General features: G+C 46.9%; 2 protein-coding genes across 5 annotated transcripts in view; one reads left to right on the top strand and one right to left on the bottom strand.

Moving 5' to 3' along the window:
- Positions 1-4,051, top strand: part of nucb2a (nucleobindin 2a) — a 7,891-nt gene extending 3,840 nt beyond the window's left edge. For both annotated transcript variants that reach the window (XM_080529839.1, XM_080529838.1), the window contains exons 8-13: positions 53-111; positions 402-494; positions 917-1,006; positions 1,533-1,703; positions 2,266-2,326; positions 2,498-4,051. In XM_080529839.1, coding sequence (XP_080385965.1) covers positions 53-111; positions 402-494; positions 917-1,006; positions 1,533-1,703; positions 2,266-2,326; positions 2,498-2,676 — 653 coding nt within the window. In that variant the 3' untranslated portion in view covers positions 2,677-4,051. The remainder of the gene's footprint in view (positions 1-52; positions 112-401; positions 495-916; positions 1,007-1,532; positions 1,704-2,265; positions 2,327-2,497) is intronic.
- A 367-nt stretch (positions 4,052-4,418) lies between these two features.
- caprin1a (cell cycle associated protein 1a) lies at positions 4,419-22,712 on the bottom strand. Of its 3 annotated transcripts, XM_080529831.1 has the most exons (19): positions 22,560-22,712; positions 20,784-20,918; positions 20,088-20,150; positions 19,787-19,873; positions 18,610-18,848; positions 17,940-18,022; positions 16,048-16,221; positions 14,983-15,035; positions 14,774-14,857; positions 14,044-14,202; positions 13,420-13,516; positions 13,238-13,299; positions 12,847-12,957; positions 12,443-12,574; positions 9,552-9,705; positions 8,693-8,908; positions 7,867-7,973; positions 6,844-6,904; positions 4,419-4,804 (listed from the first exon to the last, which is right to left on the bottom strand). In XM_080529831.1, exons 2-19 carry the CDS (start codon positions 20,916-20,918, stop codon positions 4,740-4,742), a joined length of 2,082 nt encoding a protein of 693 aa, XP_080385957.1. In that variant the 5' UTR covers positions 22,560-22,712; the 3' UTR covers positions 4,419-4,739. The 3 variants fall into 3 exon arrangements, with proteins under 3 accessions (XP_080385957.1, XP_080385959.1, XP_080385958.1); XM_080529833.1 differs by lacking the exon at positions 12,443-12,574; XM_080529832.1 differs by lacking the exon at positions 12,847-12,957.
- Between the last annotated feature and the right edge of the window lie 1,494 nt (positions 22,713-24,206).

The raw sequence follows: 24,206 nt of genomic DNA, 5'->3' as shown, positions 1-24,206 counted from the left end.
AGAATTGGAGACCAGCTCACAAAGTTCAACAGTCTGCTTTTGGGATTTGCAGATTCCAATGGAGATGGCTTCTTCGATGAACAGGAATTGGAGGCGCTGTTTACGAAGGAGGTAAAGCTTTGTCACTTAGTTTTTGTATTTCCTAAAACTTGAGATGACTATGGAGCGTGTGTCGAGATAACTTCTTCTTCTCTTCTTCTGTAACTAACTACTTCTTCTTCTCTTCTTCTGTAACTAACTACTTCTTCTTCTTTTCTTCTTCTGTAACTAACTACTTCTTCTTCTTTTCTTCTTCTGTAACTAACTACTTCTTCTTCTCTTCTTCTCTAACTAACTCTACTTGTTCTTCTCTTCTTCTGTAACTAATTACTTCTTCTTCTCTTCTTCTTCTGTGGCCTCAGCTTGAGAAGATCTATGATCCCACTAACGAAGAGGACGACATGCTGGAGATGGAGGAGGAGCGTCTGCGGATGAGGGAGCACGTCATGAACGAGGTAGACTAAGACCCAACGAACCTGGCGTACCACATGTTCTTATGACTTACAGTAACTGAAGGTGATGCATATGATGATACAGGTTTCAGAATGTGTGTGTGTGTGTGTGTGTGTGGGTGTGTGTGTGTGTGTGTGTGGAGGGGGGGCGGGGGGGGATTATTTAAATGGTCTCTCTCTACTTGTTGGGGCTACAAGAAGTAGCTCAGCCGGTAGAGCCGGCGTCTGATGATCGCAAAAGTCGGCTGCTCGCAGCGGTTCGAATCACGGTTGGCCACGTGTCGAAGTGCCCCTGAGCAAGGCACTAAACCCCTAATTGCTCCAGGGTCGCCTTCAATGGCTCTGACCCCTTGCCTAGATGCCCCCTCTAGAGCATAAATACATTTCGTTGTACAAACTTTGAATCCCTTTCCCCTCCTCCTCAGGTGGACACCAACAAAGACAGACTGGTCTCCAGAGACGAGTTCATGGTCGCCACGAAGAAAAAGGAGTTTCTGGAGCCAGATAGTTGGGAGGTAAGGTGTTTTTAACCCTACTCTCTCTATGTATTCATACATTTTGATACTTCAACCCAACTACCCCGTTAACTAAACAACTGCAAGAGTAACGTGCATCACGTCCATAACCACACTGTATCTACCAAGACTTCCACCGTCAACGGAGCCTCAGGGTCAAGACAAACAGCTACTACCCCCAGGCGATCAGGCCCACTGTAGTCAATTGACTGTCTCCCCCTAGCTCACCCCATGTACATGACTAGCGGCACCACTAGTGTAACCTGTCTTGTCTTACCTGCACTATTGCCACCTTATCTTGTACTATGCCTATTATGTTTTGTCTCTCATGTCCTCTACTACTGACACGTTTTATCTTGAATTATGCTATAATATAATGTCAGGATCTGAAGCCTAACAATTTTACTCTGTTACACTTGTCTAATGTGATGTAAACAAATAAACTTGAGACACTGTAATCATGTTCCTCCTCGTGCTGATAAGGAAAGTTAGCAGGGACGTGACGTGACATGACTCTTTGGTTTAGACCTTGGAGCAGAACCAGGCGTACACGGACGAGGAGATGAGGGAGTTCGAGGAGCACCTGAGCCAGCAGGAGCAGGACCTCAACCAGAAGGCTCTGGACCTCCACAACCAGAGGCAGGAGCTGGAGAGGCAGCAGGAGCAGCTCAACGCCCAGAAAGTAGAGCTCCAGCAGGTGAGGAGGCTAGAGGGACTAGAGGCCCCAGGAGGCTAGGAGGCTAGAGGGACCAGGCTAGGAGGCTAGAGGGACCAGGCTAGGAGGCTAGAGGGCTAGAGGGACCAGGCTAGGAGGCTAGAGGGACTAGACGACTAGAGGGACTAGAGGCCCCAGAATAGGAGGCTAGATGGACTAGAGGGACTAGACGACTAGAGGGACAAGAGGGACCAGGCTAGGAGGCTAGGAGGCTAGAGGGACTAGAGGGACCAGGCTAGGAGGCTAGAGGGACTAGAGGGACCAGGCTAGGAGGCTAGAGGGACCAGGCTAGGAGGCTAGAGGGACTAGAGGGGCCAGGCTAGGAGGCTAGAGGGACCAGGCGGACCAGGCTGGGGGGCTAGAGGGACCAGTCGTCACGGCAAACACACAACCCATAGGCCCTCCACGACCGTAACACACTCCTTCAATAAACCCTGTTATGAACAACGGGGACATTCTTTGTACGTTAGCTTCCCGTCTCGCCTACGGCGTACCGAGGCGTCTGTGCTTATCTCATGCTGTGTGTTTGCCTGTGTGGTTTCAGGCGGTGGAACACATGGAGCGGCTGAAGACCCAGAATGTGGAGCCCCCGCCCGGGGACCACGGTGAGTGACTTTCACACCCGTTCATGTCTCCTTCCTTCAGGATGTGCTATACATTTTTCAGAACTGACTTTCTTTTTTTTTTTTACTGCAAACGAACACTGAAATGTGAAAATCTGGAGTGTTTGTTTTAGCTGCATCAAAACTAACTTCCTCTGTACTTCCTCTGTCCAGTCGAAGAGAACGGTGTCCCAGAGCTGAACGCAAACGACCATCCTTTGCCCCCGGGCCACCAAGACATGGCCCAAGTCCACCACGACGTACCCCTGCAGAACCAGGTTGGTTTGCCCCAAGGTTTCCAGGATCTGCCACCAGGGCATCAAGCTGTACCACAGGGCCAACACGCCCCCTGAAGAAGACCGACTTAACTGTGTGTATGGAGACACATCCACGGCGCCGTACCTCCAAAGCCCACAGACTTTTAGACAGAACTTCTACCACTCTACTCCAGTCAGGGTGTAGAGGTCCCCTCCGTGTGTCAACGCGTGGCCCCCCCCCCCTGTTCTCCTGACGTCATCACTGGCAGAGCTGAATCCCACCTGAGGAGGGCTGGACAACGTGAGACACTCTTGTCTGTCCTTCCTACGTGACCTATGGATAAAACCACACTCATGGATTTTACGATGAACCAACCTCCCAAGTCCTGTACATTTGTACATGAGTATTTTATGTTCGACAGTCAGGGAATACGTGTTATACAGAACAGTATGCTTACACATGCGATTGATCATCAGACAAAATTCAGGGTTTGGTGCTTTTTTAATTTTTTCTTGAATGTATTCTTCTTTATTGAAACAGAAAGTGTTGACAGGGAGACAGACTAGATGAACAGAGGAGAACGTGCTGGAGTCATTCATGTCAGACCAGCTGTGTGATGGTTTTGATATTGGGAGTCATGGCGATGTTGTCAATACATCATAACAATTACAACGATCGTGTACTGTGTTCTGCCAAATGTCGGGCCACTCAACCCGAATAAGGACGATCATTATAGAGATAACTCGTCTCACATTTCTAAATGATTTTGGATGGTCTATAGGGCATGATAGCATTAAATCAGTAAAGAAAACTGTCTCAAGTCACAGAACACAAAAGTGATTGTTATTGATAGATTTGGGTGCTGTACTGTCTTGTCGATCACCACAAGCAGCTGTCTTAGGATCGTCTTGATTGCTGTGCAAATCTGAAAATCAGCTGATCTCCTGGCACTCTCCCAAATCTGTCTAGAACTTTCTCTGTACTTGAGTCTTTTTAACCCTGGAGATTAAAGTTGAATCCGGGGGCGTCCCATTTCTCAACTCTTCTCCATATGCACCTGTGTACTTCCCAACATGGATTTAAACCAGAATGAACTGGTCCAAGTGTCCGTGCTTAGACCAACCCAATGGTGTTAAATGACTGTGATGTCACAAGTGCATTCTTCTGGGAGTAGGGTGGAGAAATGGAATGCAGCATCCTAACTCCCCCCCCCCCCCTTTCACCAAATTCTTTGCGCGGGGAAATGTAGTTTCTCTTTCCTTTTACCGAGTGCCACGTTTTACAATCATGATCGACATTTCTATTCAATTGAAAGATAAAGCTGTTATTACTTTTCAGTCAGGCTCTCTGATGTTTGTTTTACATTTGTTTAACCGCCAGAGTGTACCTCAGTTCCAAGACATGGGGGATGTTTGAACAGAGCAGATAATAAAGATTGAAAAAAAGAAAAAAAACGTTTCCACCAGAGCAAAGTTACAGAAGAACAGCGCATTTATTCAGTGCATCACTTGAAATGTACAGTATGACCATAGCAAAATGTACTTTACGCACAGGACATCTTCTTTTAAAGGTAAACAGTCCATCACCAGCACCTTTTTGTCTGGAGTACTCCACAGCCTAGACACAGTTGGCCATATCAAAGTGCTCACCCCCACGTGGACGGACCTCTCTCTTCCAAACATGCCGTAAGCAGTATACATACTTGTCACATTGAGACAAAAGCATTTCTATGTGTGGTAAAACCTTCAGTCAGCAGTGTGGTCTTTCATTAACATGCCCCCCGCCCCCCCCCCCCAAAAAAAACTACCCCGATCCCAGCCACTGGTTTGTACATGATTGCCCATCGACGACCAAACGAACAGTCCAACAGCAAAGGCACACACGTTCCAGCTCCATCAGTTTTAAGGCTATGCGACAGCATATGATTGTGAGAAAGCTAAAGGGTCGGGAAAGGTAAAGAGAGCTTGAGGGAGGTATGGCATCAGACTGGTGCCTCGCCAAATCGACCCAGACTGGTTTGGAGAGAGAGAGTAGTAGTAGTAGACAGGAGGTATGGGTAGGAAGGGATGATCCAGGTCCAGGAGGAACAGGGAAAGGTAGAAGTTAATGAGGCTGCCCTAGGTGGAGAGGGGGAGAACGGAGTCGGTGGTGTCCAAGGTTAGTTGGCTTGCTGTGCAGCCATTTGGGTCATCCCTCGGCTGGGCTTGAATAGTCCCCCTCGGCCTGCAACCGCCAAGCACACACAAACACAGTCAGAATCAGCTAGTCCCACTTTACAAGTTGGTGAGAAGTTTGGCATGACTGTGGTCAAGGGATATAACCAACAAGTCATGCAGCCCAGTAAACAAAGAGTCCAAAAGACGTCCTCAGGGAAGCCGGAATGTGGGTCCAGATGACAGATGAGAAGACGATTCTGTAGTCCATAAGACGTCCTTAAGACGTCACCTGGACATCCTAGAAAGACGTCATCTGGACGTCTTAGAAAGACGTAATCTGAACCCTCATTCCGGCTTCCCTGAGGACGTCTTTTGGACTCTTTGTTTACTGGGGGATACACATATACTTAACACCTGACGAGTAGGCATCAACCTGGAAGTTATTACAAAAAAAATAAAAAAGTTTATTTTGCAAGCAAGATTACACTCTACAATAGTTGATTATATCAATCAGACTGAACCCTGAAACTGTGGAGGATCATAAGGACTTATAGCCGGAATAATAACGGAATTCCATAGATAGCAAATTAATAACACCATCATAGATACTCATCACAGTTGAATTACCATCATCTCCTCCTCTTCACATTATCATATAATAGTACACTACACATAAACATAATATATACATGAAAATCAGCAATATATGTACAAAATAAACTACTTCTGTTGGAGTGCTTTAAACAAGGTCATGCAGAACGGTGTATTTTTGCCAGATGGACTCAGAGGGGAGTGCATCTGTTACAGGGGATTTAAACAAAGGCACGGGATTACTCCAGAGACTTACAGGGCAACTCAGGTTGTATAGATGTGTGTGGGTATGTACCAGATATGAAACACTGCATGCTCTCTAAGGGACAGACAGACCCCTTCCACCAAACACTAGAACCCAGGGAGCACAGCAAGCGTGAGGGGGGGCAGCAGCGGACAGCGGTCCTTTCAGCAAAGCAAAACCCAAACCCTCCAACCCCAGTCTGACACCCGAGGGACAGGCTGCGACTACCCGAATCGCAACGGAGTTTAGACGAAGCCACGCCCACTTCCGCATGACGTGCGCGTCGCCCGCTGCGTTGCTATGGACACCGCAGCTCTCGGCTCCCGTAACCCTAACCAGCATACATTTACCTAACCCTAACCCTAACTGTGATCCAGCATCAACAACTCCCTCTCGCCTCCCTCACGCAATCGTGTACGTCATATGCGGAAATGGGCGTGGTTTGTCTGAACTCTGTTGTGGTTGGGGTACGGGCGGACAGGCTACTGACAGGTAGAGGGCAAGCCTGGCAGGCAGGCGGCCCCACAGAGGGAGGGAGGATCAGGACAAAACCAAAAGAAACTAAACAGCAGACAGCAGTTAATACAACACATCTTTATTGAAACAGTCTCTCAAGGAGTAACATTAGCTTACAAAGAAGAGCCGATGGGAGAACATAAGAATGAAAAAAAACACAAAGAAAAAAACAAACAAAAGATGCTATGAGAACCACAAGCATTGGGGGGGGGGGGGGGAGTGGTTGACAGGGTTGGGGGGCTGTGAGAGAAAGTATAAAAGATTCTCATGATTGGACCAACAGTGGCAGGTTTTTTTTTTGCATTTATTTTGTACAAAAAATAAATTAATGAAATCTTTCAAGTTTACAGGAATATCTATTTGTTTGTTTTAAAACACAGACTTGCTGATAAATCTAAATGCTGTGGATTTCAGCTTTGCGCGTGTTAAAACATAGCGGGCCGCTTTCACAGGCGAGGAGGTTTTTTTCCGTCGCGGGTGTAACTCAACCCTGGACTAGACCGACGCCTCGGCTGTCAAACCGGCCCTGAGAGGATCTTAGACATACCAAAGCTTCACTCTGATAACCAGGCCAGAAAGAAAATAAAGAAGAAAAAAAAGAGATCACAGATGAGAAACAAAGATTTTTTTCGGATTTTTTTATATAAAAGTGAGCAGGGGGGGGGGGCAAAACACATTCATAACCTCTGAATGTTCAATGTGGCGGAACTTCACAGTCCTTTAAGCGCTTTAGGATCGCATCGCTTGAGCATTACCTCGAGAGCAACCTCGAGGCCCCTGGGCCGCTCCTCGCTTGTAGCCTGGCTGGTATCCCTCCTGTAGAGACACAACATCACTTAGACACACCTCCTACACACACCCTTGTAGCCTGGCTGGTAGCCCTCCTGTAGAGACACACCATCACTTTGCAGTGGTTTTCAACCCTCTCCTCGGGGACCACCAGCCGTTCCACATATTTGATCTGTTCCACCACCAGCACACCTGATTCAACTAATCAAGTACAAATCATAATTGCGTTGCACTTGATTAGTTGAATCAGGTGTGCTGGTGGTGGAACAGATCAAATATGTGGAACGGCTGGTGGTCCCCGAGGAGAGGGTTGAAAACCACTGAAACCCTACACACAACCCACACACCCCTACACACACCTCCTACACACATCCCACACACCTCCTACACACACCTCCTACACACACCCTTGTAGCCTGGCTGGTATCCCTCTTAGAGACAACCCTGAGACACCCCTACACAACATCACTGAAAGTATCCTCCACAGGTTCAGCGTCAACGCAGCTGTTTTATTATCTCGAGTCTCTAAACACAGTGTACGACATCTGAACATAACATTCAAACCTCGGAGGCGTACGATTCAGACGCATCGAACAAGTTGTTACCGGTTCTCAAGTGGAGCCGGTTCTGGATTCCCATCCCCTAGGCCTAGCCCAATATGCCACCTAGACAGCTCTACAAAACACTGCCCTGGGTGAGCCATATCGTCATCTAACCTGAGCTTAAACAAACTTGACAACATGACAGCTGGGGGGGGTATTCCATCAACGTTGCTAAAGGACAATCCAGGCTTATTTTGATAAATCCCTCAAGATTTATAAAAAGAAATCCAGCCTTATCTTGATAAGTTTCACGAGACTTATCAAAATAAGCCTGGATTTTCCTTTAGTGAGATTGATGGAATACCCCCGCTGGAGAACACAGCATGCAATCATTGTGACTGATACATAAAGCTACTGGAGGGAGGTGGCGGGTGGCTGAGTAGTTACCCTCTGGTAGGTGCTGTTGGAGTAGTCGCGGGGCGTGCTGAACTGGGTCTGTCCGTAGCCGGCGTTTGGAGTGTTCGAGAAAGGAGGGCGATAGCCGTCATATCCGCCTGAGGGAAAGACAACCGTTGATCTCATTTAAAAAAAAAAAAAAAAAAGGCACAGACGATCAAATCACATCTCCTGGTATCAAACCAGCGATCTTACAGAACCACTAGAATGTAGAATTTGCCGTTTAGCAGACGCTTTTTTTCTTTCTACAACAGAGACAGTACAAGGTTACATGAGGCTAGGCCATGTAGACACACACAACGTTGCATTCAATGCCACGTCCTAACCTGCTATTGTGCTGAATTATTGTTTTAGCTCTGCTACCATATCATTCAGATTAATATGAATGTGGGAAAAAACCCATTAATCATATTCGCATTGTGTCAAAGTTGTAGAGACAGGCTCCAATTGAAGAGGGAGGTCCATCCATGGATATACTTTGAGTCACTATGGCACCCGACATTAACCATGTCCAACACTGAGACAGCAGGACAGGGTTTGCTGGGGTGCCCTTAGCAGACAGACGCTTTTAATCCAAAGCGATTTACAATGACAGATTACAGGGACATTCCCCCCTGGAGTAACTGAGGGCTAAGTGCCTTACTCAAGGACACACTAGTGGTAGTGTTTCAGGCGGGATTGAAACTCACATCCTTCTGATCACCAGATCACAACTCACTACCACTACAGAACCACCAGACGAACGTCATACCGTTCTTACAGAACCACCAGACGAACGTCATACCGTTCTTACAGAACCACCAGACGAAGGTCGTACCTCTGAAACCGTTGGAGGACCCCCGGTAGCCGTTGATCATGCCTCGGGGGTTCCTGGGCCCTCCCCGGGGCGCCGCCCCCCGGCTGTTGTAGAAGGACTGGCCGTTGCGTCCCGGGACGAAGCCCGGGCCCTGGGGGGACTGCTGCTGCTGCTGCTGGGCCTGGTGGCCCCCCGCCGGCGACAGGCCTGGGTCCTGGCTGTGGAAAGCTCCCACCACTGTGGAACAAACACACCATGACCATCATCTTATTTATTTTTTTCAAAGTGGTAAATGGACTGACTTATATAGCGCCTTATTACTTATATAGTGCCATATTCCAAAACGCTTTACAACGGCCTCTCATTCACCACATTCACACGCCAGTGGCGGCACGCTACCATGCAAGGCACCGGCTCGCTCATTGGGAGCAATTTGAGGTTCAGTGTCTTGCCCAAGGACACGACATGTGGCCAGCCGGGGTTTGAACCGCCGTTCTGCCGACCTTGCGATTGTTAGATGCCGGCTCTACCTCCTGCGCTATAGCCTCCCCAACCGTCATCTTATGAAGAATAATATCCAGTCACTCCCTTCCAGATCCTTCTACCCAGGCTGTTGTCTCTCTTCAGGCCCTGCTACTCTATGGGCAGGTCTCAAAAGTATCTCAGGTCACGACGAACAAAGACTTCTAACTAGGGTGACCAGATGTGCCGCTTTGCACAGGACGACTTGTAATTGTACTAATTGTGTCCCACATTGTCCCACACAAACATACTCCGTGTCCCACATTTGGTTTGTTGGAACCTGGTCACCCTACTTCCAACATTCAGCCCATGTCCCCATCCCGAGCCCCTTCCACCCCAGCCCAGCCCAGCCCCTCACCTGACTGCAGCGCCTCCTGCTGGCTTTCGGGCTGCTCTGCGGGGTGTTCTGTGGGGCTGCTGAAGCCCTGGGCGTAGCTGCTGGGGAACTGGCTGGCCTGCTTCAGAGGCTCGGCCTCGCTGGTGGGGGGCACGGGGGCGTTCAGGTTGAAGACCTGAGGAGACGGACACAACCAGAGTGTTGTTAAGAGGTGAGAAACTAACTCAGGACTACGGGTGAACAGTTTAAGTCCATACACCCATGTTAAGGATACTGATAACAACATAAAAGCTTAATTCAGAAACCCTGGGAATACAACAAAGGAAAATAGCATATTTACCATTGACCTTGAGACTAACAAGGCATACAAATTGTCCATGGTTTGCCAAATAAATACAGCTCTAGTTAAATCAGCTTAAAATCAGACGAAGTTCACTTTCAAAGTAAAGTTTACTAAATCAGATTTCAGATTTTCAGATTAATTTATAGATTGTTCTCTGTTCAAATTGCTTCAGGGCTGACTAGTGTATCAACAATTTCTTTAATTCAACATATTTCCATTGCAGCTATTCACATGAAATGCAGACATACCAGACACTGGTATTAACTCAATACAACTACACAGCTCAAGACATTGTAACACTCCAATCTATAAAAAAAAAAAAGCTATAAATGCAATAAAGTGGAATGACAGACAAAAGGTATTGAACACACAGTAAGAAAAAAGTGCTAAACCAGCTTATCCCCATAATGAGTTCTCAGAGTTGTGCTAATTAGAATCAGCTGGGTTAGTGCATGTTGGTGGGTAAGTACTTCCACTCTTTGAAAAAGGGTTTTCCACCTCGGAATGCAGGTAAACAAATCATTTGTCACCAAGCCTTCCTGCAAGAAACATCTCATGATGGGTAGAGAGGCAAAGAGCTCTCCTAAGACCTTCGCAAGATTGTTGAGCAGCATAATATTGACACTGGTTACCGACGGATTTCTCAACTCCTAAATGGTCCTAAAAGCACCATTGGGGACATTATCCGCAAGTGAAAGAAAAATCACCCGACCATCAACCAGCCACGCACAGGAGCTCCTCACAAGACTTCTGACCGGCCAGTCAGAAAGTTAGTCAGAAGAGTAGCCCAAGAATCAAGGACAAAGGCCTGCAAGCAGGGAGTACTGTTGTCACTTAGAAAACAATAGGCAATCCACTCCACCTCCACGGTCTCCATTCACCACCACCCCAGAAGACTCCATTACTGAAGAACAAACACGTTGAAGCTCATTTGAAGTTTGCTACAGAACATTGGGAGAAGCCTGTACATTACTGTACATTACTGTAGATTACTGGGAGAATGTAGTCTGGTCAAACGAGACAAATCTAACTTCCCAGCAACAATACCACACGCCATGTTTGGAAGAGAAATGGCTCTGCATATGATCCTTAAAAATACCGTACAGTGAAGTTCAGCGGTGGAAGCATCATGGTATGCAGGTGTTTCTCTTCACATGGTACTACGTAGTGGCATCCAAATGATCAGGAATAAGATGAACGGAACAATATAATAGGACATTCTTGAGAAGAATCTGCTGCCATCCACCAGGATGATGAGGATGAGATGCGGGTGGATCTTCCAGCAGGACAACGATCCAAAACATACTGCAAAGGAGGAGGAGGAGACTCTCAAATGGTTCAAGAGGAAGAAAATAAAGGTGTTGGACTGGCCTAGTCAATCGCCAGACTTAAATCCAATAGAACATGTGGAAGGAACTGAAGATCCAAGATTCACTAGCGGGCCCCCCGGAATTTAAAGACTGTCTGTGTTGAAGAATGGGCCGAAATCCCACCTGGTTGCAATGGAAATATGTTGAAATTAAAATGTCTTGACGTGTTTACTTATTTCCACCAGTATCTTTGGTGGTTGACTGACAGCCCATCAATCAATGTCACAACTGATTGCTACTAGCTACTACCAGCCACCCATTTCACAGATAATTTTACTCTACTCACTCAAAATATGCCGACATGGGAGTTGAAGTGTATGCTAACATTCGCTACCTATTAGTTCAGCTAGATGTCAAACTCTGCTATCTACATGGCTGGGCACACAGCTTTGTTTACAGTGTTGTAAGTCGTGATGTCAGAAGCTTTACCAACGCCCTAAAATATAAAAAGGAGATGCCGCGCGTCCAAGCATCAACATCTGTCATTATGTCAGAGACAACTTAGATATCGTCACCTTCTTAAAATAATGGCTTACGTCATATTTTCAAGTTGAGAAAAACAGAATAAACTGAACCAAATCTAGAAAGAAAAAAAAAATATATATGATATTTAGGCAACAACATCATTTTCCTCCAAGGTGACGTAAGCCGTTATTTTAAGAAGGTGACGATATGAAACTTACCCTGGGAAAGTCAACCGTTACGATCACACACAACTTAATATGGCATTACTATGATTAGTGATCCTCATTTCAGTCTGACTTTAAAAGTTGATTATGATGCATTATGTGAAAATGGAGGAAAGAAAGAAAGACAAAAATAAGCGTTGTTCTGTTCTGACAGAGGCGTGCGTGGAGGGGGAGGCGTGGAGGGAAATGGGGGATGAGGCTTGGGGTTGAGAAATGTCGGCCAATACTGGACACTCACTCCTTTTGATACCGAATAAATATGAAACGAAAACTATATAAAAGACTCGATGAGCAATACATCAATTTGGCTTGTAATTCCCCTATCGTTATAGTGTATTGCACTTGTCTAGAGCACTAGTCTAGCTCCAGCATAATGTATCAGATAACGATGTGCGTGGACTCTGACGTGTATAATGAGTTACATGTGTGTGTGTGGGGGGGGGGGTTGTGTGAGTGTTCAATAAAGAGTTGAGTGTTATTGGACAGAAGTCCTCCATTAACAAAGCCTACCGCTTGCATGGACTGGAATGGTGCTGCGTTGACATTGATGCCGCCACTGTGGGAGGGTTTGGAGACAGGCGGGAAGGCAGAGGGCAAAGAGGACGGGGCGGGGGGCTGCTCGGACGACAGGGACATCGAGGCCTGGTTAGGGAGGGGGGGGGTTGGGGGAGACAAAGACGTCACACACTTCAAATTGGTTCTCCTCTCCTCTCTCTCTCCTCGCTCACACACTTCAGGACAGGTGTGATGAGGGTTAGCCGTCTCTCACGCCACCCGAGTATGGAGCGCATCTCTCTCTCTCTGTGTCTCTCACACACACACACACTCTCTCTCTCTCTCACACTCACACAGACACTCAGCCAGAGCGGGGTAGAGCAGTGAGCAGAGGGGGCGGGGGGGAGGGGGGGGTTTACCTGGAGGGGGTCGAGGCCGTCTGCCTGCGGTCGAGGCTCTGCTGTGTGGGATGGCTGGTAGAGGGGGGGCGTGGAGGAGAAAGCGTCAGGTGTGGGGGAGGCCATGGGGACCTGGGGGAGGCCGGGGGTGGGTGGGAGGGAAACATCAGCTCCAGCTTCTAATCTGACTTGAGGTCATTACATCAGGGGGGTCATTACATCAACGTCGCTAAAGGAAATTCCAGGCTTATTTTGGTAAGTCTCACAAGACTTGGTAAGTCTCAACAAATCCAGGCTTTTGGTCTTGTGAGAGTTCATCTAAAATAAGCCTGGATTTTTCTTTGAGTGACGTTGATGGAATACCCCCCAGAATTCCTTTAAAAGGTGTCATTGTGTCAACAACATGGCTTACTTGTGTGGATTCTGGCTGTCCGGGTACTGTGCTTGGTTGGGGGAGTCTGGATTCTGAGTGGACTGCACACAAACAGATAAATGTTAAACAGTGTACAGGACTACAAACTCTGTGGCTGAGTGGTGCTGTTGGTTAAAGAGGAGCTGTGACAGGGAAGTTCATTCAGGTTCTTGAGTACTGACCCATCTGCGCCAGGTCCACACTCTGCCCGGGCTTCATGGGCTGGGCCGAGACGATGGCCGGGTCCAGGGCCTGGCCGTCAAACTCCAGCATGGAGTCCTGAGGCAGCGGAGGGGTCAGAGGTCAGGGGTCAGAGAGAGACCAGGCAGGGTAACAGGCTCCCCAGCACAGAGCAAACAGGACAACTCACTCACTCTCACTGTAACCTGCACAGCGTTTCTGCACAACCTGATATTACTTGAACCTGAACTTTTCCGTAATGTTGTTTACATTAAGAATGTTGATATGCTGATTTGCATTCTGCTGCTATCATCACCTATTCTATTATTGACGCTATTGTAGACACAGCTATTTTTTACTCTTGTTTATATCCTGCTTATTCTATTATTGATTTTGTTGTTTATATCCTGCTTATTCTATTATTGACGCTATTGTATATACAGCTATTCTTGCCTGTTGTTTATATCGTGTTTATTCTATTATTGATTTTGTATTTCTGCTGCAATGCCAATGTCTAATGGAACCGGAACCCAATAATGTTACTCTTTGTATCTGTACATTGATGTAATAAAAGCAATTCTGATTCTGACAACAGGATCCAGTTTAGAGGGGTCCTTATTCCTCACCTGCATGAAGTTGTAGGTCCCCTGCAGCTGGGCCATGAGGTCTTGCACCACCATTTTCCTGACCACAGGGTTGGGGGAGGGGGAGGGGGAGACGGGGTTCACAGTGTGGGGCTCTGGGGCCTGCTGGGGGGGGGGCTGGTGCTGGAGGACATTCACCACCTGCAGGCGTGAAGAGAGACCGATCAGCCAAAACACATCACAGGGATCAGCCAACCACATCACAGGGCCATCAGGACTACAGCACGAGGATCTCGTAAAATATGGATAAGAAATCAGATTCTAATGCGTCTACATTTCTGGGTGACTTTGTTTAGTGAGATGGCACATTAGATTAGATTCAACTTTGTCATTGCAGAGCACAAGGACCAGACAATGAAACGCAGTTTAGCATCTTAACCAGAAGTGCAAATAGTGATATAAAAATTATAATTAGAAAAGACATGATAGAGATAGGTACAGTATGGCAAGTACAGTAGTTAGGGGTATATACAGTTACGGTAGCTATGTACAGTATGGTATGCACGGATGCATAAGTGATGGCTATAGATATCAAAAGAAATATGGTAGCAATTTGGGGTTCAGTGTCCAGTGTCTTGCCCAAGGACACCTCGACATGTGGCCAGACGGGGTTCGAACCACCGATCTTGCGATCATTAGACGCCGGCTCTACCTCCTGCGCCACAGCCGCCCCCCCTTGACGTGACATGAGGAGTGCGGGGATGCAGCCTACCTGGGCCTCTGCTGTCCACTCCTCTGCTTGGTCTTTGTCAGTACTGCTGTATGTGGTTTCTGGAATGAACTGTCTGTTTACGAACTGCAACAGAAGACCACACAGAAGACACCTTGTTATTGCGTTACAATTCTAACTGAACGAACGCACAGCAGTTATCTGGATTCCGGACAATACACGTCGTCAAAGTTACCGAGGAGAAATCTCACCTCTGTGGCTTCCACTTCAATGGTCTCTGTGTATTCTTCAGTAACTACTCCTTCTGTAAAAACACAAAGTCAATACATTTATTGTTTATGAAATCAGGGAGGGGTCATTGTCCCTTCAACACTGACCGGCCCAGTTGTCAGAACTGAGTCTTGCCATAGACGTTCTTAGGAGTTTTGAGGTGACATCATAATAGGGTGCGAAGAGGAAAGCCCACCTCAGAACTAAACCTTTTGGCAAAATGACTTTTCAAATAATCCTGTCAAATCCTTGGGAAAAAGGAGCAAATGAATGCTAAACGAAAGACATTAGAGGTAGTAGGACCGCGGCACACCTATTTATTTATTAAGCATACCTATTTATCTCTTAAAGCACACCTATTTATTCATTGGTTTTAATTGGTTCCCTTGTACTACGCTAGGCTACTGCCTTTTTGAAATTAGCCTTTTTATTTAGCGCAGGATACTGTTGCTAAGCACTTTATGTTCAGCCCTTTATGTCCTGTGTCTTTTAATTGTTACTATTGTCTTTTTCTTCTCTGGCACAGTGTACAGTGTTGAGTGTCTAGTCCCATTTCATTTCACTGCATGTTTTACATTGTAATTTCTGTGCATGTGACAAATAAAGTACCCTTGAACCCTTTCAAGACTGATAATGAAGCAAATAAGCGCTAGATGTTCCGGTAACCTTTCAGTCATATGTGACACATTCTAGTCTTTTGGTCCGCATGTCGGCAACCAATCAAAATGGACACGGAACTACGTTTCACCATTGTTGAGAATCACAAACTCCCTAGTCAAGCCAAAATATCGCAACACAATGGATTGGGTGAGTAATCCCCACTGCTACCTAGTTAACTATAACACTACTTTACATTGTTAGCAGGCTCACAAAACAAGCTGTGTTAGTTGACTAGTGATGCGTCCTTGACTTTCAACAATGCGGAAATGTATTCACATTTTTCGAAAGAAGAGTCAGATCGTTACATCAGATCCTGATATGAGGACCAAAGCATTAGAACGTGACACAAATGTACGGTCAGGTGCTGAGGAGACATCAGTGGTTACCTGGTTCTGCAGGCTGCTCCCCAGCCTCAGACGACTCTGCTGCCACCGACTGCTCCTCCTCTTCCTCCTCCTCTTCCTCCTCCTCCTCCTCACACACTCCGTTCTGATGCGTCTGCGCCCTGTCGAAGTAGCCACTCAGCAGCACTTTGTCCAGCGTCTCCTTCAGCGCCTTGTCTGATTGTAGACGGAGGGAGGGAGGGAGGGAGGGACAGATCAGACGCTGTTACAACAACCATGTGGCCTTGGCCCGAGATCACAGGAAATAAACAGTCGCCATTTTTTTACAGGGCATGTGACTCCTCGTTTAGCAGAACCTCAACGCTAAAACAGAGTCTGCCGTTGTGCAAGCCAGGCACTTCTCTGGGACTCGCTAGCAGGAGGTCCGTGCGGGGCGTAATCACAGCTGTGGCCCATTCCACAGCGCCGTGCCAGGCACTTTAATAACTCCAGGTATTTATAATCCACAATGCCATATGGGCAAAGTTGTCCGAGGACCGCGGGCGGGTGTGTGACGATCGGTGTTTTGCGGAGAGTGAGTGACAGGCAGGTGCTCCGTGTCCCGGCTTGCACTTCGTGAGTTGTCGTGAAACACAAGTCACTCGGACGTAACCCTGGCTCACCCCCCAGCAGCCACCCAGGATATGGCTTCTGTAAACAGTTTCTTTCTGCGTGTCCAGCGTGCCCTCTTTACTCTGAGGGGCCGTGTGATGGATGGCTCTAGTCAGAGGGCTGCTCTCAGTTGAGCTAACTCAGCGACTCTCCCCATTTCCTATGCACTCATAGGTTCTAAGATACCCTGTCTCACCCCCCTCTCTGTACAGAGCACTGACCTAAAACACAAGCTCAAATCCTGGTTTAGCACTGTATGAAACAAAAAACCCATTGACACAGAAGAGCTTTCCCATTAAATTCCATGGAATTTACCTCGAAGGGTAATGTGCTCAGGCAATTTCCCTGGTCAAGACTAGGGATGTCCCGATCCCACTTTTTCACTACCGATACCGATACCGATACCTGGGCTTCGGGTATCGGCGATACCGATACCGATCCGATATTTGTATACATTTTTTGACCCCTGAATAATAACAAATACCTCCCCAGTATATAGTCCACACCAACAACAGTTAAATTAAAGACTGCCAGCCTTTATTAAAGCAACAAATACGACGTGTTGTGGATTGGAACTACGGATCATAAGCTTTCAAATGATGTGTCATACATTGAAATCCGAAAAAATATGAAGTTAGAGTCATTTGAATGTTGTTAGACGTCAGGCACATATAGGGTTAACCTCTTTGTAATGAAACCGGAAGCACACAGCGCAGCGCTATGCGCATTTTAAGCGCATATAGGACTCGCGTGAAGCGCTATGCGCATTTTAAGCGCATATAGGACTCGCGTGAAGCATTTCTGCGACACGTGTTTCTGTTCACTGTTTTTATTTCCTCATCGCTTATACACATAATTTTGACTGCGGATGACAGTAGGATCGGATCGGAGCCTCTTTTTTTTCTGGTGCGATCCCCGATCCAGCATTCAGGACCAATATCGGGTCGATATCCGATATCAGTATCGGATCGGGACATCCCTAGTCAAGACCATGGAAAATGCAGGGAACATGAACATTGCCTGGTCCTGGCCTGGTTCGTAAAGGCACAACCCAGGAATGTTAGGACATTTAGCTCATGTGTAAGCGGGCAAATTGCTCCCAATGAGCGGGGCCGGCGCCTTGCATGGTAGCATGCCGCCATTGGTGTGTGAATGTGAGTGTGTAATGAGAGGCCGTTGTAAAGCACTTTGGAATAAGGCGCTATATAAGTGCAGTCTATTTCCAACTCATTAACATAAAAGCATAAGAGGCTCATAAAAGCAAGATGTGTAAGACAACTTACACGTGGTTCCTGTCACGGCCTTGTCCCTGCCCTCCAGCAGCTCCCATAGGTGTAGAGACGCCTCCTCATACTGGTCAGTCAACCTGAGACAGGAAACAGGCAGGGACGTTTATATTTAAATGTCACAGTCAGCTTCGATCCCCAGAGAGGAGGAGGAGGGGGAGGAGGAGGAGGGGGAGAAGGAGGAGGGGGAGGTAGAGGAGGAGGAGGTGGTCAGTCAACCTGAGACAGGAAACAGGCAGGGACGGTTATATTTAAATGTCTCAGTCAGCTTTGGTCCCCAGAGAGGAGGAGGGGGAGGTAGAGGAGGAGGAGGAGGGGGAGAAGGAGGAGGAGGAGGTGGTCAGTCAACCTGAGACAGGAAACAGTCAGGGACGGTTATATTTAAATGTCTCAGTCAGCTTTGATCCCCAGAGAGGAGGAGGAGGAGGAAGAGGGGGAGGAGGAGGTAGAGGAGGGGGAGGAGGTAGAGGAGGAGGGAGGAGGAGGAGGAGGAGGGAGAGAAGGAGGGGGAGGAGGAGGTAGGGGAGGAGGAGGCGGTAGAGGAGGAGGAGGAGGAGACCGTGTCATGGCATTGGAGGATACTGTACGTTGTAGGTTTATATTTAAACGTCAGTGTCACTTTGCTCCCTATTTCCCAGAATGTTTAAAATAGGGAAAGTGTCCTGACCTGACGTTGTGGTCCCGTTCCGGCCCCACCAGCTTGTAGAAGTTGTCGAGGGCTGTGAGGTCGGCGTCGGTGAGCAGGGGGGAGCCGGTGGCGGGCCGCTTCAGGTCCTGCCGTACGCCCTCGTCCCCCAGGTGGTCCAGCAGGAACTGCAGCTCCAGGACCGTCTTCAGCCGCCTCTGCTCCGTCTCCTCCCGCTGCAGCTGCTCCCTACGGGCCGCCTTCTTCACCGCCTTCTGGATCTGGAGGGAGGGGGAGGAGGAGAAGGAGGAGGATGTAGAGGAGGAGGAGGTAGAGGGGGAGGTAGGAGGATGTCGAGGAGGAGGGGGAGAAGGAGGAGGAGGTAGAGGAGGATGTAGAGGAGGAGGAGGAGGAGGTAGAGGAGGATGTAGAGGAGGAGGAGGAGGTAGAGGAGGAGGGGGAGAAGGAGGAGGAGGTAGAGGAGGAGGGGGAGAAGGAGGAGGAGGGGGAGAAGGAGGAGGAGGTAGAGGAGGAGGGGGAGAAGGAGGAGGAGGAGGTAGAGGAGGAGGGGGAGAAGGAGGAGGAGGTAGAGGAGGATGTAGAGGAGGATGTAGAGGAGGATGTAGAGAAGGAGGGGGAGGTAGAGGAGGAGGTAGAGGAGGAGGTAGAGGAGGATGTAGAGGAGGATGTAGAGAAGGAGGGGGAGGTAGAGGAGGATGTAGAGGAGGAGGTAGAGGAGGATGTAGAGGAGGAGGAGGGGGAGAAGGAGGAGGATGTAGAGGAGGATGTAGAGAAGGAGGGGGAGGAGGAGGGGGAGAAGGAGGATGTAGAGGAGGAGGTAGAGGAGGATGTAGAGGAGGAGGGGGAGGAGGAGGAGGAGGATGTAGAGGAGGAGGAGGGGGAGAAGGAGGAGGAGGTAGAGGAGGAGGGGGAGAAGGAGGAGGAGACAGTGTCATGGCATTGGAGCGTACTGTACATTTTCTTTTTTAAAGAAGAAACCGCGGCTGGCCACATGTCGAGGTGTCCTTGGGCAAGACACTGAACGCCAAATTAATCCCAACAAGCAGCCCGGCACCTTGCATGGTAGCTTGCCGCCATTGGTGTGTGGGTGAATGCGAGGCCGTTGTAAAGCGGTTTGGAATAACGCGCCATACAAGTCGGTCCATTTGTGTGGCTGGATGGGTCATGTGACCAGAGGCAGTAATAATAACACACTCACCTCTTGGCCCAAGGCCAGGAAGTTCTTCTGCAGCTCCCGAGCGAACTCCAGGTTGTAGGTGACTTCCTGGAACTTAGTCAAAGCCTCCTGCAAATGAGATGAGTGGGGAGAGAAGGAGACATCCAAATGATGCTTTGAATACTGTGTCAATGCATCACAAGACACACAAGAGGACAAACATTGGAAAGGTCAGGAAAGGAATCAGTTGAAAAGAAGATGCATGCCAAAGGGAAGTCAGTAAAGTCGTCATTCAAGGAGCAGTAAGTGTGAAAGGCTAGAAAGTGTAGAGGCTCGTACATACCAGCTGATCCTGGTTCAGCCTCTCTCCTTTATTCTTCTTGGCCTGGTAGTCATCCAGTTTGCCCTGTAGCGTCATGGCCAACATTGGACAACAAGGTTAGACATCTGCTGAGGCTCTTTCCGCAAGAACATAGCTCAATATACAGGAAACAAATACTTAGAGCTGTACTATTATCTGAGCCCTTGAGGAGTAAGATGGAGTTGACCCCAGACACAAAGGTCAGGTTTGTTCCTCCCAGCTGATCTTGTGTCTGTGTGTAAGAGGACAACCCCTCCCTGGAGCAATCAGCTGGTTTTTTGTTTGATTAAGTCATCATAAAGAAACAGACGTTTTTTCAACATGACTGAATACAGCATAGCCTTGGTGAAATATGAATAATCATACACACATTTGAGAATGTGTGTTTTTCTAGTTGTGACAACGTTAAGTAACATCTTTGTAAGGTGTAACATCGTTACATCATAATTACCTCAGCATGCATATGGTGGTTGTAGCACCTTTGCTCAAGAAAGCTTAATGATCGATTACTCAACTATACCTGCGGTAAAATGCCATAACTACTCTGCTGCCCTTCCTTCCGAAACCGAAACAGGGCAATAAATGAGGCGATGCCAGTCTAACAAAGACCTCCAAACACGACTCAAACTAAGATCTGAGAGATTTTACACACAATGTAAAAAATAAAGGGACAATTACCTTTTTCTTCTCCATGTTGCGGACCTTCTTGTCCATCACACCCAGGACCTGCTTCATGGCCTCAGACTGGGTCCCAGCACCAAACTCCGGACTGGCGGACTGAACAGCGCTGTTGCCAACCATTGCTGAAGGCATCTGTGAGGAGGAGGCCATCATCAGTACACAACGTAACACTGCATCTTTGCATCCAAACACTGCATCTTTGCATCCAAATTAAGACTATCTATATTCCTCCTCTTCTTCACCAATTCATCAAATTAGTCCCCTCAAGCTGTGCTTTCTTTCATAACACATTACATCACGTGTGAGTAGAAAATAAAGTAGGTGACTCCAGGCAGAGGTGTTCACAACCCAATGTTGCCATGTACAATGCTTGACAATTAAAGTAGTTTATCGTCGAAACCAGATCATTGTGTCTTCTTGATTCAGTTGCTAGTTAACAAATCACTGTAATAGCTAGTTAACAAATCACTGTAATAGCTAGTTAACAAATCACTGTAATAGCTATTAAACAAATCACTGTAATAGCTATTAAACAAATCACTGTAATAGCTTAGCTACCAACACCGGTCAACTCGCTGTTGTAATAACAAAGGCCTCGTCCAGCTGAACAATCGAGTCAATCAGACCTACAGCTAGAAAACAAAGACACGGTAGACTAAACGTCAACTTAGCCAATGTTACATTGACCTAGTTAGTTAGCTAGTTGTCTGTCTTAACTAGTCGTGGGGAAGCTGGATAGCAGACGGGGGACTAGCTACTAAACGGAGATGTTTCACGTCCTTTGTGATTCGACTCCGGATCACTGATCGGGACTTGTCAGACCAGATAAAAACCAGATAGCTAGTTAACTATCTAGCCAACTGTTCACTGGTTATCAGTCGTTTATAAATAACCATAAGAAGACAAGACGATCGTCCAGAAAGGCTGAAAAACGTGACTCCCATCACACGACCCCCCACCCACCCTGCCAGCCTCGCCTGCTCCCCTTGTCTCAAACAGGCCCCAAACCCTCAAAAACACTACTAACACTTCGATCTAAGCTAAAAGAAACCTTCATGTTTTGCAGCAGTTATGATTAAACACAAACACTTCTTATCAATCAATGTCTTTTTTATCCATTAACTATTGTCTTATTGGATGTTTTATCTATTTTACTTCTTATATTAATTAGCTTTTTATTCATTGTCATTTTTTCTTTTCTTGCTATTCTACTCTTGCTGTATTTAAAATAAAAAAAAAGTGTTGTAAAGCACTTTGAATTGTACCCTGTTGTATGAAATATATACAACATCCTATAATACAAATATATTATATAAAATAATATATAATATAATAATATATTTAATATATATAAAATAACATATATTATAATAATATATATTATATATATAAAATAATACATATATAAATATATTAATACAAAATAAACGTGCCTTTCTTTCCTCTCCTCATCACGCACATTGTCAGCCCGTTAGCTGCTAATAAGACTGTCTGGGGTTGAACACAGAAGGTTAGCTTAGCTTAGCTTAGCTAGCTAGTTGCTATGGATACGAGGCAGTGTGTCCAACCAACGCATTTTATGAAGTGGTTAGTTAGCTAAATAATGAAGCAGCTATCGGTCTGTCTAGCTCTCTAAATAGCCTAAGACAAATCCAAATGTCTAAACCTGGGTTACGTCTCTACGATGACTGGACGAGAAGGAGCTAGCTTAGCTAAGCTAACGGGGAGTTAGCTGAACCATTTCTCAAATGTTGACCAGTATTTCCTCCTTACCTTTAGGCTTTCTGTGTTTGTTAAGATATGTCGTATTTCGTACGATGTAGCTGTTTTTAGCAGCGCTTTTCTTTCGTTTTCGTGTAGCTTCAACGTTTTTTATTGTCAAAGAAGATGTTGTGTTCGCCTCGCCGGCCTCACCAACAACTGTCCCTCTGCAGCTGCTAACGAAACCACACTGAGTGGGTGTGTGTTCGTAAATACGCTGTCGGAATCTGATCAGAACGCGTGGAACGCCTCTCGTCCAATCGGATGACTCGGTCCCTTTGTGACGTCGGACCCAGTGTGCGCTCCGGCGCTCTCAGGGCGAGTTTACGAACGCAGCCTCGAGCCAGTCTCGTCTTTGAGCTGAGCTGAAGCAGCGAGTGTCGGATGCTACAATTGCCTCCCAGGCCCCCTTCCTTCCTTCCTTGGTTGTCCCACAATTGCCTGAGCTCACCTCGTTTGACCAACTTGATTTTGCAGGTAGGTGAACTGCATGCAATTTTAAAAATAATGACATTATTGAATGTCATTATTATTATTATTATTGAATAATGACATGATTGAATTATTGAATAATGACAATTTGAATAATGACAATATGACAACAAATGGCCTATGTGCCATACCCTGATTTTGAATAATATGATTTCTTAGACTAGTCATACATTGTGTTTTTTGTTGGCATAATAGCCTAGCTAATACAATATTATACAGTTTGAGAAAATGCTTCACAAATGCTTCACATGCTTTGAGTGATGTATGGATGTAAGAGGTACCCACCTTTTAATTTAGGTGAATAGGGGTTAATAAGTCAATCTTATTTGCATTAGGGTTTCCCTACCTATTCAATCCATGGTGTTCAGGGCTTACCCACTTGACTTTTACAATTATTTTTAAGTAACTTTTTACCACTGCATCCCTGCTTATGTTCTCATGGATGGTCATTCCCTGAACACTACAGATACATAATAGAAATCAATCATGTGATGCATTTGCTCCATTGTTTATTGATGTTTATTGGTGGCCTACTCTTTGATTTCAGAGTGTTGCTTTAAATGACAGAAATTCAAGCCCTCCAGCCTTGAGAAAGAATGCTGCACCGAGCTTTGATAGCACTAATCTTTCAACACCAAATTCCTCTTCCCATCTCACCACTAGAGGCCATAAGAGTATAAGATTCCAAGCACCGTGTACACACAGCATTACCCTAATTACCCCACATTACGCCATAAGAATTCCTCCAACGCAGACACACAGCAACCCATCCCACACACAACTCTTTCACACCCAAGCGAGAGTGGACCGGTACATCTGAAGTCATTCCCCACTCTACGACTTGAAAGGTTTCCATTCTGTTTAATGTGTGCTTCTGTAGTCCCTTTCTCACAGAGGAGGAGAGGTTCAGGCTGTCAGATATCGTCATCAGCCACCCCTCCCACAAGCCCTGTCGTCCTGTCGGCCTACCCCCTCATCAGCCACCCCCCCCCCCCCCCCCCCCAAGAACCCCTGTCAGGCCTACCTCATCAGCCCACCCTCCCTCTCTCTCCCTCTCTCTGACTACTGTGTCTGGCACCATGGGGTTTATGACAGGAGGATGAGATGATGCTCATCTGCTTCGCCTGAGGTCATCAACCGCAGTGCGGTCGGCCCTCTGGTCTCTCT

Source organism: Nansenia antarctica, assembly GCF_963989245.1.
Source record: "Nansenia antarctica genome assembly, chromosome: 4".
NCBI lineage: Eukaryota > Metazoa > Chordata > Actinopteri > Argentiniformes > Microstomatidae > Nansenia > Nansenia antarctica.
Note: the sequence above shows the minus strand (reverse complement) of the source record. Positions and strands in the feature narration are given on the sequence as shown.